General features: G+C 49.4%; 1 protein-coding gene across 2 annotated transcripts in view; it reads left to right on the top strand.

The window, feature by feature from the left end:
• The window catches only part of POLD3 (DNA polymerase delta 3, accessory subunit), a 29,983-nt gene extending 19,026 nt beyond the window's left edge, over positions 1-10,957 (top strand). For both annotated transcript variants that reach the window (XM_080376100.1, XM_080376101.1), the window contains exons 10-12: positions 3,680-3,774; positions 4,630-4,711; positions 8,749-10,957. In XM_080376100.1, the coding sequence (XP_080232226.1) occupies positions 3,680-3,774; positions 4,630-4,711; positions 8,749-8,954 (383 nt within the window). In that variant the 3' untranslated portion in view covers positions 8,955-10,957. The remainder of the gene's footprint in view (positions 1-3,679; positions 3,775-4,629; positions 4,712-8,748) is intronic.
• The last annotated feature ends 6,913 nt before the right edge of the window (positions 10,958-17,870 follow it).

Genomic DNA, 17,870 nt, shown 5'->3' with positions numbered 1-17,870 from the left:
CCAGTACAAGTAAGACTACCCACCTATTTGTCTGTTAGGGAGGACTGCGTTTTGGTTAACTCCTGTTTAACCTACTGGAGATGTAGCAGAAAGTTTGAGTTTCTGTTTGGATAATTTTCTTGTTGCTCATCCCGCATAGCAGTCCTCTTTGTTCTTTCCATTATGTCAAGCACCAGCTTTGTGTTGTGTATTAGAATTGTAAATTTATGCAAATTATAGCTTGTGTCTACCAATTTGTACGTTACTCAGATTAGCTTAGTGCTATTCCCCCTTTCAAAAAGGAAAGATGAGAATCTTTCTGTTCTTCCTTTTTAAGTTAATGGCTATCTAAACCACCCTGATAAGGTCTGCATTCAGCGGTTTGGTTCTGCTGCTTGCTCTTCTGAATTCAACCGAATGAAAGAAGATAGATTTGAACTCTTTGAAATAGTCATGCTGAATCCAAACTGGTAATATCTACATTCAGTGTTCAAGTATAAGAATGTAAGTTGGATGAAACAAATAATATAAACAAACAAACAAAAAAGTACAGCAGATGGATTTTGAGAGCATTTATCTTTGGAAAGGTTGGAAATGGGTTTCTGCAGAGAGCAGGGGCAATTTTCATCAGCAGCATCAGTGAGCAAAATGGGGCCTGGAGTGACATTGTTCCGTGCTGCATCCCTGTGGGAGCAGGGAGGAAGGTGCCATATGCTGCACAGCATTTGGAAATCGCTGCCAGACAGGGCACAGTTCATCCACCACCTGTGTAACTCCCCTGCAGATGATCAAGGGGTAAGTCTGAAATATGCAATATGCAATATGGGAAGCTGCACCACCAGAGCAGATATCAAAGGCTAACGGTCTAGCTGCTACTTATGCTAACGCACCACGCTAACCTGGCTGACCTCTGCTTGAAACGAACGAGGAGGTGCTTGCTCAGGCTGCTCCTCGCAGCTCGAGGAGGCATGGCCTTGGGCAGGGGTGCTAACCTTTCCTGCGGGTGCAGCTGCAGATAAAAGGGGACGCTTGTCTGCAGGCCCTGCGGTGATTGAATGGCGTTCAGACAGGGCTCCACCTGTGTAACAGCTAGTAAAACCACTGCCCTTTTTCAGGCAGACTTAGCCACATTTTGTGGGTTTGAAATGAGGTCCGTATGACTGATGCGAAGCACTGTATAGGCGCTTTTATGTCAGGGCAAGCCTTTTGCGTTGTTCTATATTAGTCTGCTCTTAATGTACTGAAAGTAGCCCAAAATAAGCTCTTCTTGCACAAGTGTCAGCACATTGTACCAAGTTGAAAATACGGAGAGGGCATAAGGCACAATCCTCTCCATTTAAATGATTTTTTCATTAAAAAGTTATATTGGTATGAGGGTGCCTTAGTCACTGCAGGTTGTTTTGCTTCCAGTGCCAGAATAAACTACACAAGTGTGTCCACAGAGGACAGGAGGTTTTGGCAGCTTCAGCTATACCAACACAGGCAGCATTTCGCAGTGTTGACAACTGTTTTACAGCCACTTTGGAGAGTGATTTCAGTGGCACTGTAACCTACAAACTCTATCAGTTTCGGAGAGCTGCAGCAGAAGCACTAAAGCTTCTCACAGTTTTTCCAGGCAGGGTCAGAGCAAACCGAACAAAGCCAGGATTTACATCTTTGGTACATCCAATTGCCCAACTTGTATCCATTTCATGCAGCTGTTGCTGTTGAGTAAACTGTGGGCAGCAGCTAGAGGTTGACTCAGGAGTTATCACATGTCAGAGGGCTGTGTTGGCTAGGAGAGGATAATAAAGTAATAGAGCCACAGCCTGATGGTAGTCCGAAACACTCTGACATGGGGAGAAGGTGCCTTCTGCCTGCCAAAAGCTGGGGGAACTTGTTGGAAGGAGGCTGAAGAAAAGCACAGACTTCCCCCAGGCAAGCAGAGTGGAGTTGACGCGCTGAAAATATCTTCACCAGTCTCTGCTTGAGCACAGCAGAGGTGACAGTTTTTTGCCAGACTGGTTTTCAGCCCCCTTAGCCTATACTCTCTTAAAAATATTTTCAAATTGATGTGGCCAGCCTGGGTAGCCTGTGAGCAGCTTTGGTGCTGTGCAGTATACGGGCACTTCAGTCTGCAGTTGCTCTGAGACTGATAAATATTGAGAATTTTGAATTCCCTGCAGCTCCTTGACCACCCCAGCAGTTAGCACCTTAGAGCAGACCCGTTGTTTGGTTTTATCTTTGCACAGCTGCCAGACCCAGCTCTTTGGAGCAAGGTGAAATACCGAGTCATGTTATCCCACTGTTTGCATTTCTGTGCCTCACTTACTGAAGTAGTTAGGAGGCTGAGTCCTTGTTTGAAGAATGTAATTTATTATTTAGCCTTGGCAGCCAACCACTGTTTCACTTGAGCCCTTCTTAACCTATGAAGGTCAGTTGGCCACATGCCTGGCACAGTCATAACTCTTAACACTGACCTAATCGGTTGGGACAGCTACAGATCCAGAATTCATGTTACGACGACAGGATGAATGCAGCCAGCAAAACTGGGAGGAGAAGCCAAGCAGGCACTCTGTCCTCCTGTCCAGCAGCATCGTTGTTATTGTTAAGCAATAGGTCAGATGAGGAGTTTCTTCCCCCACATTCCTAGCTCTCCCCCACATTTGAGGACTTGCATGGCAGCATTTCTCACTGGGATTTGGCGAGGATTCCTTAAAGCCATTTAAATTAGTCATGGTGCCTGCTGTGTGGTGCAAGGTGCTGCTCCTTCCCCTCTTGCCCTGCACTGCACTGATTTTACTTCACCGTCACAGCTCTGTCCCTCTGCCAGCCCCACAGAAGAGTGACCCTGACTTTCTCGTTTGTCTGTAAGCCCTGCTACTCGTGCTAAGTCCTGCTAGTCCCTGTCTGACATTGCTGGTAGAGGCTCTGGAGCTGGTTTTGCTCTGTACAGATTTGTAAAGGTGGCCATGACTATTTCAGTCAATTTTGGCATTGGAAGGATTTCATTCTTTGTCGGTGCACCCAGAGGAGAGTATAGATGATGGCAGATGAGAGAATGGGCTTAGGTTTTTAGGGTGGTTTGTTTTTTTTGTTTGTTTTTTCAAATGAAAAGCTGGGGTGTCCCTTAACAGTTTTTTAGGACGGGTAATAGCATATTGCATTTAATTCTTGGATCAAGCTAATACGTGGACTTTTCGGGATGTGTAACACCACCTGTGAAGCAATGACTGTTTTACCAATGTGGAGAGGTAGAGAAACTAAGGTGATCCAGTGATTTGGGAATGTGTAGTCTTAAACCCTGACTCTTTCAACTTCTAAACAAATTACAGTCCCTCTTTAATGAGCAAGTGAAACAATTTATAGCTAAAACATGCCAGTTTCTGTGCCTATTCTTAAGGTTTCATTTGGTGGGGCTGATTTTGGCTTACTAAAAATCCCAAATGCCTTTCTCCCATCCTATCCCACCCTCCTTCCTTTGGGAACCGCAGCACATAGCACCTTAGCATGGGGTGAGCTGTCTGGCTGGAGGCTGACCGCTTCAGATGGTTTGTCCTGACTTGAATTAAACAAATCTGAGCAAGAACTTGTTAAACCTTGATATAAATACAGTTTACAAGCAATTTCTCTGAGTTAAATGAAATTATTTGAGACAAAAAGGTAGCTGCGAGGGGGGCATTAGACTCACGTGTTATCAAGGTTTTCATCTTCTTAACAGATGTCCCACCGTCTCCCACACCTGAGGAAGAGAAAGCTCCTTCTCCACCTCTTGTACCTGCTCTGAAAAATGAACTGGAGCCTGCATCCACGGAGGTAAGAGCATATTAGGATGATTAACTTCTGGGTTTTTTCCGATTTGATGGGTAATGCCCGACCACTTTTCAGATGCTAAATGGGAAGTCCTGTTTGCCTATCAAGTCCATCACATCGTCCTGCTTGAAAGAATCCACCATGTTCACTAGTTCATTAATTTTCTAGACTGTTATTTAACTGTAGCTTTTTTGCGGATGTAGTGCAGTTTTCTGTTTTCTTCTCTTTCTCCGTCTTGATGGTTCTATGAATTGTGGCTCATGTTTGAATGCTCTTCCCTCTGAATCTTGGCCTCGGGAGTCAGGGAATGGCCAGAAATGAAACTGGAGACTGTTGGTATTCAACCTTGTATCACAGGGAAGCTGCTGTGTAAGGGAGGTGAGCTGCGGTTGGCAAGCAGTTAACCTCTGAGCGGAGAAAATACGTGTAGTTTTACTGTGAGCTCAGCTGTTTGTCACAGCTGGAGTTCTGGTGTCTTGCACACCTTGTTATTTCCCCATTCTTTGGCGGTATGATGGGACAGCTCCGGTGCCGCCTTCTCGCATAACTAAACACAATTCAAAATGTCGCATGCCCCAGAAGAGGAATGCGTTCCCTGTGCTGGCAGGCAGGAAAGCTTGCTGTCTCATTTAAGTTGTATTTTGTCCTTCTGAAATTTGTCCGGGTAGGATGGGGAGAATTGTGGCATTAGCAAAAATGAGACTAGGATATCCTGGGAAGGGACAGAATTAGTTGTCAAATCATGCTCAGCTTCATTAGAGAAACTAGGTTTCATTCCGGGGGCTGATGGTTTTATGACCTATGTACGTGCATGGGGCCTTAATGTTTGATTTCTCACAATACTGCAATGTCCTTTAGGTTTTGGCTGGAGGGAGGAAGAGGAAACGGAAGCGTGTGCTGAAATCCAAAATGTTTATTGATGAAGAAGAAGGCTGCATGGGTAAGACTATAGCTGTCTCCTACACCTCAGTGAAACTAACTTTATTGAAGGTGTGCGGAAGATTTTTACAGGCCAGCCTCTCCCAGGCTGGCGAAGCGGTTCGCAAAATCACTTTGTTATTCCACCTCAACATCACACTCCCAGATTGAAGGAACTGCCCTTTCAGTGAAGGCCTGGGTAGGGAGTCATGGAGCTGTAGCAGAATCCTTACTCTTTGGTTTTTTATTATTCACAGATAATTTTTTTCGGTTCTTCTCCCTTCCCTCCTGCCAGCATGAGCACCTCCTTAATTTGCTCTTCTCTCCAAACTTTTAAAAATGGTGCAGAGAGAGGTCTGGGTTTGGGTATAAATTCTGGCTGGGATGTTTGGTTTGGGTTTTGTTTTCTTTTGGGGATAAATCCAGAGCTGTGCAGCAGAGCTTCATTATATGTTAACTTTAAGCATCCCAGATAAACAAGAAATAAGTCGGGGCTTAAATCCTTGAGAGGGTTTGTTTCTGATAAGGATGGCCCTGCTTTCAGGGTGGAGGAGTCGCTACAGAAGTACTGAGAGCCGGAGGCTTTGAATTTCAGCCTGACTGGACACCGCTTCCTCCTGTGACCTGGAGAAAGCTGCGTAACACCACTGTACTTGTTTCCTCCTCGGTGTTCTGACATTGAAGTAGAGCTGCAGGAGTTCAGAATCTGGGTTTTTTTCCTTTTCATTTTTTAAAGGTTTTAAAAATTAAGAGGGTGGAATGTGTTGGGTTTTTCTTTTTCTGTAGCGCTGTTGTCAGCTCGGTTGTATGGTATGCTTAACACTCTCCAGCCTAGCTGAGCTGAGTAGATGTCAAGGGAGCTCGGCCAGCTGTAGGAGAAGATCTGTTGCCGTTGTACAGGTTTATCATTGTGCACAAGCGTAGATAGATGCAGGCTTGCTTGGCCCAGATTTGGAGCTGCCTGGACGTGAGTCAGCTTGTATCTGTTTGCACCTGTCTGTGTGGTTGTATCTTATGTTTCCTATTAACTTTGTGTGTCTCCTTTAAAGAAACACAAGCACTCAGCAACTGGCTGCGCTAGGAACTGAAATCTCAAGTACTGGATTTTTGTCAAAGAATTGGACTTGCACAAAGTTATTGACTGCTTTGGCTAGTTGTGTTATGGGGTGTTTTGCTCTCCCATCCCAGATAGAACCATTAAAACACTTGGAAGGGAAATGGAACAAAAAAGCATTAGCTGGGGAGTTATGTTGAACGAGGTCTGCATCCAGAACTCGTGGTAATGGCTGTTCCGGGTTCAGCTTCCAGCAAAGAGAGCGCTCTTCTCTTTCTGTTCAGCTTTTTCAGAATGTACCAGGGCGGGGAAGATCACCTTTGGGTCTTTTTTTGTGCTTTTCCCTTCACCCCCAAGGATGAAGTCTCTTGTGAAATCCAGACCTTTGGGTTTACAGTTCATATCCACTACCATCATATGAAAAAGGAAATGCAAGTCCCTGTTGTGCCTTTGGGAGACATCCTCTAGGCTGGAGAGAGTGGTGGAGCTGGGATTCTGAGGAGCTGGGTAGGAAGGAGATGCTGCTTTCCGTACTAAAAACCTACCAGTCTGTTGCACAGAACTTGCTGTCTGGTTACTGTCCAGTTTCTCTCCTCTTCTCCCTTCCCCACCCTTTCCATGCACAGACCTAATCATTCGAAGGCTAAATAACTTGCAAATCTGTCAGGCTAATGTAAATTGTTGTTATTATTTGAAATACAGGGGCTCTTTTCCCTGCTGTCCTGTCTTTTTTTTTTTCTTCTTTTTTTTTTTTTTTAAAAAAAAAAGAAGGGCTAGGTTTTAAGAGATGTTAAATCCTAACATTAGGATTAGGCTGTACTTTGTATTTCTCCATGATTTTAAGTGATCTTTTTCACAATAGCTGCAACAGCTAAGGATTGGTGTCAAAAAGCAAAACTAATTTAGGGATTAGCCCTGAGGGAAACTGAGCAATTAAAGTATCTGTGGAGTTAAGCACAAGGCATGTTACCATGCATCAGCTGCGACTCAGATCACTTGAGTGCCTGCTCTTAGTCTATAGCAAAGGAGAATTACTGAGGTTTTAAACTTGTGCATTTCTGCTTTGCGCTTTCTAAACTTGAAAGGGCACACACGGACTTGCATATTGGAATATATATGTGTATGTTGTTGGTAAGCTCATGTCACAGCACTGGCTTGCATTACTGTGATTTCGCAAGTCTGGCTGTGAGCGAGTGTCGGTAACTACCTGTGTGCCTGTAGCTGCTGCAAATACAGAAACTTTTAAGTTCAGCTGAGATCGCAGTAAAAGAAAGTTGGTCTAAGATGAGTTATCTCGCAATTGCGAGGGGATTAAGTGCATGCTGTCAGAGTTACGGATGATTACTGACAGGGGTGACAACATGATAACTTTTTAAAGCTCAGTAAGTGGCCAGTGGTCTGGTAAAGCTGCTCACTGAAAAGCCAGTTGCCTTTGAAGGGAGGTTAACTTGGGTTTACAGTCCCTATTTGAGCATCCATTAGCGCTGCTGAGCAGGATTTCATACCATTCCTCTTCCCAGTCTCTGGTTACGTAGAAAACCTTATTTAATTTGATGCATTAATACAAGTGAAAGCCAATTTCCCAGAAGAAGGGAAGTTAGGACATCTGTTTAAAAGAATACAGTTGCTAAAGAAAAACGGTTTACTAGAAGAATACCAGAGCACTGCTGGGAAAGCTGATATAACAACATGTACTAGTACCTAACAGTGGCTTTCATCAGTGGAGCTGACTCCAGTTTAATTTCTGTGAGCGTTGTTTTATATCCCTTAGCTTTCCATCACTGGATGCCGACAGCAGTGAGCTGGCAATCCCATTTAGTCACAGTCCTGGATTTCAGTCACTGGTTTGGTTTTATTTTTTTAAGGGATTTCTTTCGGTTTGCCCTGCTTGCCCACCTGTAGAGGAAGAGGCTGCCCACAAGGTTTTGTGCTCCTTCTCGCATCTCTGAGATGCACCAGAAACGTTTGCTTCATTCTTCCCTGGCCAGGTGATGTGCATGGTGCTGGTGAGGGAAGGCTAGGTCTGTCTCCAGGTTGTCTTGTCTGGATTTCGGGACAATCTGATTACTTTGGCCCCTGTGGAAATTGGACCAGGTCAGAGCGGTGGTTTTTAACTGTAAAATAGATATTCCATCATCCAGGCCTATTTATCCTAGAGGAGAGGAGACTGAGGGGGGGATCTTATCAGTGCATCTTAAGGGCAGGTGCCAAGAGGAGGGGGCCAGGCTCTTTTCAGCGGTGCCCAGCGACAGGACAAGGGGCAACGGGCACAAAGTGCAAGACGGGAACTTCCATCGGAATGTGAGGAAGAACATCGTTCCCCTGAGGGTGACGGGACACCGGGACAGGCTGCCCAGAGAGGCTGTGGGGTCTCCTGCTCTGGAGACATTCAAACCCGCCTGGACGCGGCTCTGTGCAACCTGCTCCGGGAGAGCTGCTTCAGCAGGGGGGTGGGCTGGGTGGGCTCCAAGGGTCCCTTCCCACCCCCACCATGCTGTGACTCTGTAATGCTACAGATTGTGATCTCATTCCGATTCATCACTTCCTGATAGCTGCTTGTCAGCCTCTGCAAGACGAACTGATGGTCTTCAGCACTCTCCTAGAAACAAGGCCCACTTGAAAGGTTGGGAAAGGGAACTGTCCTCTTGAGGGCCTTTCCCGGTGGGTAACCTTGGGCTGCTGCTGTTCAGAGGTGTGTATGTGGCCTGTGAATAAATGTGTGTGGTTACCCAAAGCCATTTTGAAAGAGCTGGGGGATGTTAAAGCTCCCGAGTCATTAACCTGCCATCTTACACTTAAGAAAGAGGGGAGGCAGTTTATGAGTGTATGGAAAGCCAGTCCAGTCATCTGGATCTACTGCATAACCCTGAACAACGGATTTAATTCCTGTATTTGGCATGTACTCCTTGAACCCAAAATGCTCATTTTTAGAAATGCAGTGGGGAGGTCTCTGCTCTTTGGTACTCAGGCTTAACCATCACCATCTGTTCGTTTCTTTTAACCAGTGACTGAGAAGGTCTACGAGAGCGAATCCTGTACAGATAGCGAGGATGACTTCACCAAGTCCAAGCCACTAGCTGCTCTCAAACAGCCTGTGCTGCCTATGAAGAAAGAACCAAAGGAAGAAAGGAAGAACCTGAAGAAAGGGGCAGCTACCACCAACAGAGCCAACAAACAGGTCTCCATCATGGGGTTTTTTCCGAAGAAATGAACTGGGTCTTCCTCTAAGTCCTCTTGGGCAGCTTGGGAGTGTTGCTCTTTTTGTGTGGCTTTCTAAAAGCTGCTGCGTTGGAGGAGAACAACGCGCAATCTTCGGTTACATAAGATATCTTGCTTACTGTGTAAGTAAGCCCTCTGGACTAGATTTTGTATCAGAGAAAAGTTGTTTGGGGTTTTTTTTATTATTTGTTACTGCAATCATTTCAGTCATCTTTATTAAGCAATATGGGAATTGCCACCTAGAAGCAGAATCTAGAGGAACTCTTGAAAGGCTGTTCATCTATTCACATGAAATTTTATTTTTTTAATATGGCTTTTCACCTGTGCAGTGCTGAAGGCCTGTTCCATGAGTGGTAGATGGACTAAATTAGGAGTTGAGTTGTGTTATTTCACGCCCTCCCTCTTTTTACACCCCTGACTCTCCAGACTGATCTTAAACATCCATGTTGGTTAGAAGCTGTAATGTAGCAGGTCTTCCAGCGTACACACAAATATTGAACATCTGCTTCAGCTTTAACTGAATGAAATGAACTTAATTTTCCCCCTAGGACTGGTAAATAGTTTTTGCTCAGCCTTTCATAATCTTTTTTTGGACAAAGCAGAGCATATAAAATTCTCTTACTCTTTTCTTCCTTGAATGTATCCTCTGTAAATTGCTCAGATGCCTAATTATAGACCGGGACACTGTTGGTGCTCTGTCTTTGCATAAACATCTTCGAGGCTTCCCACCCAATTGGCTCCAGTGTCACTGGGAGAAGGCTTTGCAATTGTTGGGACAGCAACTGTATATCTTTAACCTTGAAAGTTAATGAGTCAGAGGGAAGGGTGATGGGAGGGCACTTCTGATAACGCCAGTTGGGTACCTGCTGTCACTGTCTGTGAAGAATTGCACGCTGCTTTTTGGTTTTGTAGGTTTTAGGTTGTCTGAAGCTTTTTTACAGGCATAAACCAGACAAGAGAAGAGTTGTTTTCTAGGACATCTCGTCATCTGCCTGCTGAAGGAAGTGTGTCACAGCAAATGGTCCTGAGGAACCAGTTATTGGAGATGAATAAAGCACTGCAGTCCTGTTAATCAGAAATGAGTCATCGTTTTGGATGTCTTCTGGTTTTCTGGTGCTAAATTTGATAGATACATGTAAAAGGCTAGATTTTCCAGGGGATGGGTGCTGAGCGTTTCTGAAGCTTGGCTGGTGAGGGCTCCCGAATGGGCAACTGATGTCATCAGTGGTTTCTGAGTGGTGTTGGGCCACCGTACCTACGGCTGTGTGTGTACACACTGGTTTATAAAGTGTTTGTGGTGGGTAGAAAGATAAATAAAGTCTGAGGAGTGCGACCAAGGAAGAAATGTCTTCAGGCACCCAGCTGAAATATTCTGACCTGTGGCCAGTAGAAAGGCCAACAGTGTATTTACACAGTCCTTCTGACCAGGAGATCACGTTGGCGGCTCGAGAAATTTTTAACACACGCCTAATGGTGACCGAGAGTTGACTCGATTGAAGTCACGTCGCCCTAGGGTTTGTGCCCGTGCTTGTGTCCTGGCCGGGTGGGTTCAGCGGCTCCTGGCATGGATCGCTGCTCTGGGGGCTGTTCAAGGGTAGCCTCAGAGCTCAGCACCCACCCCGTGTAGCTCCTCAGAAGCGTTAAGAACTGAAACTCTGGACTTTTTTGAGGTGGAGATGTATAGGAAAAATAATGGGAAGATGAGGGGAGGCACAATCAGCGTGGTACTCGCAGACATCCAGACGCAGAGCCTGCTGTGCAAGCTGAAAAAGGTTTCATGCTCCCAAAGGTATGTTGGAGTGACGTGGCAGCAGAGGTCCATGGGGAAAGAATGAACGACCTTGTTGTAACTTTTATGAAGCAAATTTAACTGTTTTAAGAAAATAAAAACCTCCTGTAGCGTTTCTTTTTTTTTTTTCTTGGTGGAATTGAGAGTGTATTTCTAAAAGTAATTATACGTAACAAAACCCATTAAATACAGATATTTTTTTTTCATTTGTCCTTGCTATTCATTAAATGATGTGCTACATCCTGATATCCAAGGGTTGCTGTGACGTTTGACCGTGTGGAAGAATACCGCTTGTGAAGTGGGTAGAGTTCTTCTGTCAAAACCGGGGCTGGAAGCATTAAACTGAGCATTTTAAGGCAGCTGAAGTGTGGGTGAGAATACCTCAAAATATCAGGCTCTATTGAATTTGGATCCCTTGAGCCTTACTCCTGCGGCAGATGTTGACAGGACATGGTATCCCAGAGCTCTTGCACCTCACCTCTGCCATGGTCTAGCTGGAGCTTGCTGCTCCACTCCGACTCCCTCTATAACCAGATCAACGTCATAGGTGACTTCCTCAGGAAAATGACTTAATGTCTGAAGAAGCAGGACATAGGCGAACTTCAGCCTTCCAAAAATCATGATCTAATACTCCCTGCTCCTGCACTTTGTGGGCTGCCAGCCCCAGGGGGGCCTCGGGTCCCTGGATGCCCCCTTGGTGAGGCTGGAGCGTCCCCAGGTGCCTGTGGGGGAGTGGGGCTGCTGGTTAAAGGGAGAAGGTTCCGTGTCCCCGCGGCAGGCGGATGGCACCCGTTCAGCAGCTCTGAGCAAGGAGCACATCTTCTGCCTCCCAGTCGGATCAAGACTCCGTGTTGAAGGTGCTCGGGGTCCAAAACATCACCCTGGAGATAGAGGAAGCTTGTAGGGAATTCCTCTCCTCTTCCCCCTTGTCTTCCAACCACATTTTACACCCTCGGAACAGCAAATGAAAATTTCCCCATTCCTCCTTCAGGAGACAGCTGAGCTGATTTACAGCTCCTTCCTGCAGGGCCAGAGCCTGCTCGGAAAAAATAAACCCTCTGTCTTTCCCGCTCCGGGCTTGGCCAGCCTTTATATAGTTAAAGAGAGGAGGGATGTGAGGAAGCGCTGCTGGACCTAGGACAACTGCGGGCAGCGTGGCCGAGCGGACGGGAGGGTGTCCCGGTGGTGGTGGGGAATTGTTTTGCTCTCCCAACGGGCAATGCCAGCTCGGCCGCGGATCCCGGAGCAGCAGGGACTTATAAGGAAGCACCCGAGCGCGGCGGAGGGGAGCCAAGGCACTTGCCAGGGCTGTGCGTCACTGCTGCGCTCCTTCCCGGCTAGGGGACCGTGCTGCAGCACCCTGGGGTGCCTGCGAGGGGTGGGTGCCGCTGGCTGGGCTCGGGGCTGGGGTCTGCTCTGGTGGTGGCGGATTGCTGCGGTTGCAGCCCTCCATGCTCAGATCCCTGCGGAAGCTCGACGGTGGCTCCTGGTCCATCTCGTCCCTCCCAAGCACTGCCCTGCGTGGTGGCGCTTCAGCTGGGGAAGGATTTTTAAAAAGCGATAAAATCAGTGGGTCAAAGCAGCCCCCTGGGGTGCGATGCTGCTGGGTTTACCTGGCTTTCAGCTTTGGGTTGATTTGTTTGGGGTTGTTGGTTTGTTTTTTTTTTTTTTTTCACAAAGGGGGGAAAAGGGGTTTGTGCATGTGGCACCAGGTAGACAAGACCATGTGTCTTTTCTGCTCTTCTGAAATCGGTCCCTCCTGGCTTGTGGAAGGGTTTCACCCGTCCTTTCGGAGCAAACAGCAAAGCTGCTCACAGCCACAGCCAGCGGCACGGGCTGCTGTGCCGGCGTCCCCATGCGCAGGGAACTGCTGCTGCATCTGCCGGGGATGGCTCCTTTGAGCCCCGGGAAAAGGTGCTGGAGGCACAGCGGGCTCGGAGAGCGCTCCGAGGAACCGTCGTTTCCAGCCCCTTAGGGCTTGCAATGCTTTAAAGCCCTAAAACATCCTTCCTGGCTCCGAGAGCTGCCAATTCATGAGCCGACAGCTACTCAAGGGTACGGGCAGGTGGCTGAGATAACTTCAGGGTTACAACTTGCTTGTATAGAGTGATTAATTCAGATATTTCAGAGGCTTCTTTTGAGAAGATGGAGGTGGTTCTGCTGATCCCACTTGGCCAGCAGGCAGGGAGTGGTTTGAAGGAGGGGGTTAAACGCAGGGTGGTGGGGCTGAAGTCCAAGTGAGTTTTGGAAACCCTTCCACAGGAGACTTAATCCTTGCCTCAGCCCCAAGTGCCACAGCAGGGTGGGGAAGAGCAGTCGGTGCTCTCCCTGGATCAAGATGGGCCATGTTGACCTCTGACAAGATTCGCTTCATCACCCACTTGGCTATTTCGAGGAAACGAAAAGCAGCTGTGGGTGCCCCATCCCTGGCAGGGCTCAAGGCCAGGCTGGACGGGGCTGGGAGCAGCCTGGGCTGGGGGGAGGGGGCCCTGCCCCTGGCGGGGGGTGGGACTGGGTGGTCTTGAAGGTCCCTTCCAGCCCAAACCCTTCTGTGATTCTATGAGTTATGGGTGTTTCTGCTCGTGTTCATCTCCCTGACCACAAGGCACCGGAGATGCTGAGTTTCAGTGGAACTTCTTTCAGGCTTGCTGGTGCCGTTATTTGACGTTTTCAACCCACGTCTGACCAGGAACTGCATACAAATTGCGTGTCTCAATTCATGATTTGATTTTTTAAAGAGGTTTTCCATCTTAAACCTCATCTTCTGCAGGGCCTGGAGGGGGTTCAGTGCCTGGAAGCTGCCGGGACCATCCCAAAAGCTCCCGGTTTGGAAACCAGCAGCACTCCAGGGCAGCACACCTCTGGGAAACCTGAGCCTCTGCTCATAATTATGGAGCTGGATCTCACATCAAAGCTGGCCCTGCTTTGGGGCTGGGACCAGAGGCCTTCAGAGGTCACATTCAGCATCCACGAGCCTGGAAATCAAACCGGCAGCTGTGCAAAGTCACAGCACTTAATATTGAAGCCCTGACACGGTGTTCTCGGAGGTGGGGCTCTTCCCTGCAGGGTGTCTGCTGAAATGGCCACTCTCTTGGGCTGCAGTGTGGGGTGTTAGATGTCTGCAACAGAAAACACAGCAAATCACCAACACGAAGGTGTGGTGGAGAGGAGAAGGGAGCAAAGCTGCAAAATGCAAAGAGAAAAAGCACCTTTGGAATTTTTGAGATGTTTGTTACACATCGCCTTCCCACAGCAAGTACCACATCCTGCTCCTGTGGTGGGTACCATGTGCAACAGCAAAGCATCCCATCCCACTCACCAAGTTACGAGGGCACCAGGGCCATAATGCTGGGGGAGATAAGCCATTCTTCCTGGGTGCTGAGCATCCCCCCAGCTCGGTGCAGAGCACCCTGGCCCTCAGGTCTGACCATCCTCCCTGGGTGCTGAGCACCCTTCCTCTGACGGAGCACCTTTCCTCGATGTGGAGCACCCCTCTGGGTGCTGACCACTCTTCCTCGATGCTGAGCATCCCCCCTGGGTGCTGAGCACCCTTCCTCAGTGTTGAGCATCACGCAGCCTTGGTGCTGAGCATCCCACCTTGGCACTGAGCATCCCCCTTGATGCTGAGCATCCTCCCATGGGTCTGGGCATCCTCCCTTGGGCTGAGCATCCCCACTAGTGCCGAGCCCTGCAGCCCTTTTATGCGACCCCACATCTCCTTGCAGCCACATCCATGGCTTGCGGTGGCCCATGATGTCCCAGTCCCCACGAGCATCCTTGGAGCCGCAGCTCCTGCGCTGCCCGGCACGTCCCGGCGCTTGTTTACGCCTCACATCCTGCCGCGTCGCTTCAACCCAGTGCTTCCTGGGCTGGTGTCTGAAAATAGATATTTTTAACCTTTTAAAAATAGAAAGTCTCGCAGAACAGCAGCTCCTGTTTTTCCATTCCCTTCTCATTTCATCTTATGATGAAGGAACCCGAGCCGGGTTGCGCAGGGGGTGGCGGGAGCCCGGCCCCGTAAACAGGCTCCTGCAAAATGGGCGCTGGGGAAAACACACGTGTGTCTTGAGAACGAAAAGAAAGGAAAAAAGAGAAGGAAAAAAAAAAAAAGTCAATAGAAAGGCCATCCACCTTTCACACGGAGCCTTATTTGGTATTTTCATGAAAAGTTATATCTTCACACTGTAAAAAGTGCCACTTATTACTCATGCTTTACTAGGTAAGTGTATTTTCCTTGGCATCGAGCGCATTGGGGTGGTTTTTTTTTTTCTTCACTACTCCCGTACAAACTATTTCGACGGTCTCATTAGTTTCTCCATCAGAACTGGCGCTTTTTGCCGCTGTCTGGAGGACCAGTCTATTAAACCCGAGACAGAACCGCTGTTTGTTCGGTAAATATTAGGCTTGATTTCGCGGGACTGTAAAATTACAGCGCGGGTGTCCCGCGACGGCGTGCACAGGGAAGCCTTTCAGCCCCGTACCTGGCCGCCCCCGTGCCAGCTGCTGCATGGACATGGATGTCACCCCATCCATGGATGTCACCCTGTCCCCATGGCACTGCTTGTGCAAGGGCATGCCCCATCCCGTGGTCACTACATAAATGTGGGTGTCACCATCACTATGCACATGCAGTCGTCACCTTGTCCCCTGGGTCACAACACATACACGGACATCACCCTGTCCCCATATCACTAGTGCACGGACATCACCCCATCCCACGGTCCCTACAGATGCGTGGATGTCACCCCATCCCCACAGTCACTGTGTGTGCGTAGCTGTCACCCTGTCCCCATAGTCACTGCATACAGGTGGACATCACCTCACCCCCATGTCGCCGCTTACACACGGACAGCACCCTGTCACTGCAGCCACTATGGGCACATGGACATTGCCCCATTCCACAGTCGCCATGTATGCAGGGTGTCACTGTCACCATGCTCACAATGATGTCAACCTGTCCCCATGATCGCTGTGCGCCCACATGCATGCCACCTGCTCCCAGGATCACAACACACACAGGGACATCACCTTGTCCCCAGGGTCACCACATACACATGGACATCACCTTGTCCTGGGGTCCCTGCACAGACACGGGCGTGACCTTGTGCCGCAGCCTCTGCCTATGCATAGGTGTCACCTTGCCCCCACAGTCACTACATGGACACAGATGTGACCTTGTCCCAGGGTCCCTGCACACGGACACCCCCCTCCACCGCCACCCCCTCCCTGAGCCACACACCCCTCCTGCCCCACCATAGGGAAACCGAGCAGCCGAAGAGCCTCCCCGCCAGCCCCGTGCCCGTCCTGCCGGCCACCACCGCCTGCCTCCGCCATCCCGCGGCCGCCTGGCCCTGGGCCCGGGGCTCGGCGCGAGCCGCGGTTCCCAGCCGCTCTAAAAGCCAGCTTTGTGTTTTACAGCCAGGCCCTCGCTTGGCATACGATTTTAATTAGAGTCTGGTTACACGGCTCGGCAGATGTGGAATGTATTTCTTAGCCCAGGTGGAATAAATCTATTGCCATAAAAACCAACCCCCCTGTTATTAAATTCTCCCTTCTAAATAGCCCAGTATTGAGATGCACGGCCCCCACGGCCCCCCGCCCACACCCCCTCAATGCAAACCCTTCTCTAAGTGCTTAATGAGCTTTAATTTTATTATATTCCCCGGCTGTATGAAACGGGCTTCTGGTCTCGGCGCAGGTTCCCGGCTACCAGCCCCACTGCGAGAGGGGGTGCAGGCTGCCGCGGGGGACCCTGCCGTGGGGGACCTGTCAGCCCCACGGCCAAGAGGTGGCTCTGGGGGGCTGGCACAAGGGGGTCACCCTGCCCTGCACCCAGAAGGGGATGTTCGAGGATGGGGATGGCAGAGCTCAGCACCAGCTGCTGATGGACCACCGTGTCATCCCCAGTGACAAGGATGCTTTGGGGACAGGGTCCCCCGGTCTGGAAACCTGTGGCTGCTGGAGGGGGGCAGGGCACAAGGACTGGCTGCAAGGTCGCAGCCACCCCAGGGACATCTCTGCTCCTCCCGGCTCCCCCATGGGATGGCCAGTGTGTCCCTGGGGCTGAGCCCTATGCTCACACCAAGGCCCATCCACGGCCCTTGAAACACCCCAGCGTGGGCAGCACCAATCCAGGAGGCAGGCACAGGCATTAACGGGGAGAGCCGTTCCCTCAGATCGGGGATCTTAGCCTTACACCCGTTCTCATCCCCCTGGCATCCCAGCTACAGTCCCCAATGGCCACTCCACTGTCCCCAAGCCACCCTGTGCCAAGCCATCCCCAAGGAGGGGGACAGAGCCCGTGGACAGGTTGCCCAGTACAGCTGTTGCTGGTGCAGCTCTGTCCTCGTCCTTTGCTGCGGGCACAGCATTGCAAAGGGTCTGGCTCGGTGTCACGCGGTGCCTGCCCTGTGCCAAGGCACGAGATGCCAGGAATTAACTCCTGGGGGTGTTTTCCTAACTCTAGCAGCAAAACAACCACCTCACGCTCCCAGGAACGGGGCTGAAACTGGATGCTGCACCCACCGGAGGATGATGGAGTGTGATGGAGCTGGCATGCAGCATCCCACCCCTGGGAAATTATATGTTCTCCACATCCTCTCCATGTTGCAGGTGCCAGGGTGCTATTTGAAGGTTTTTGAGAGTTGTTTCCATGGGTTTGGGGGCAGCACCCAGCACACAGCCCCCAGTGACACTCACTGACACCCCCTGGCACAGCACAGTATCACATAACCACCACGGCACCTGCTCACCTGTCTCCTGCTAAATTGGGGGTCACTGAGCTTGCTAAATTTGGTGTCTTGAAGATTTTTGACCTGTCCAAGAGCAGATCTGACCCTCCTCTTCCACCTCCTCCTCATCTTTCTCCTCCTCCTCCATCACTGGTCCTGCTCCAGGTCCTCCTCGCCCACCCCCACGATGTCTTCTGCTAAGGTGGCCATCCTTACCATAGATTTTAAATAATATGCAAATAAAAAGATCATTCTGATAACGATGGATTTCTGGCATTCCTCCCACCCCACACAGCCATACGCAAGCCCAGGGGATGCATCTGTCCAGCGCTTTACCTGCACTCACCGTGTTCGCTCTGCTCAGCACGGGGCTGCGCTTCTGACTGAG

Source organism: Falco punctatus (genome assembly GCF_963210335.1).
Source record: "Falco punctatus genome assembly, chromosome: 2".
Taxonomy (NCBI): Eukaryota; Metazoa; Chordata; class Aves; order Falconiformes; family Falconidae; genus Falco; species Falco punctatus.
Note: the sequence above shows the minus strand (reverse complement) of the source record. Positions and strands in the feature narration are given on the sequence as shown.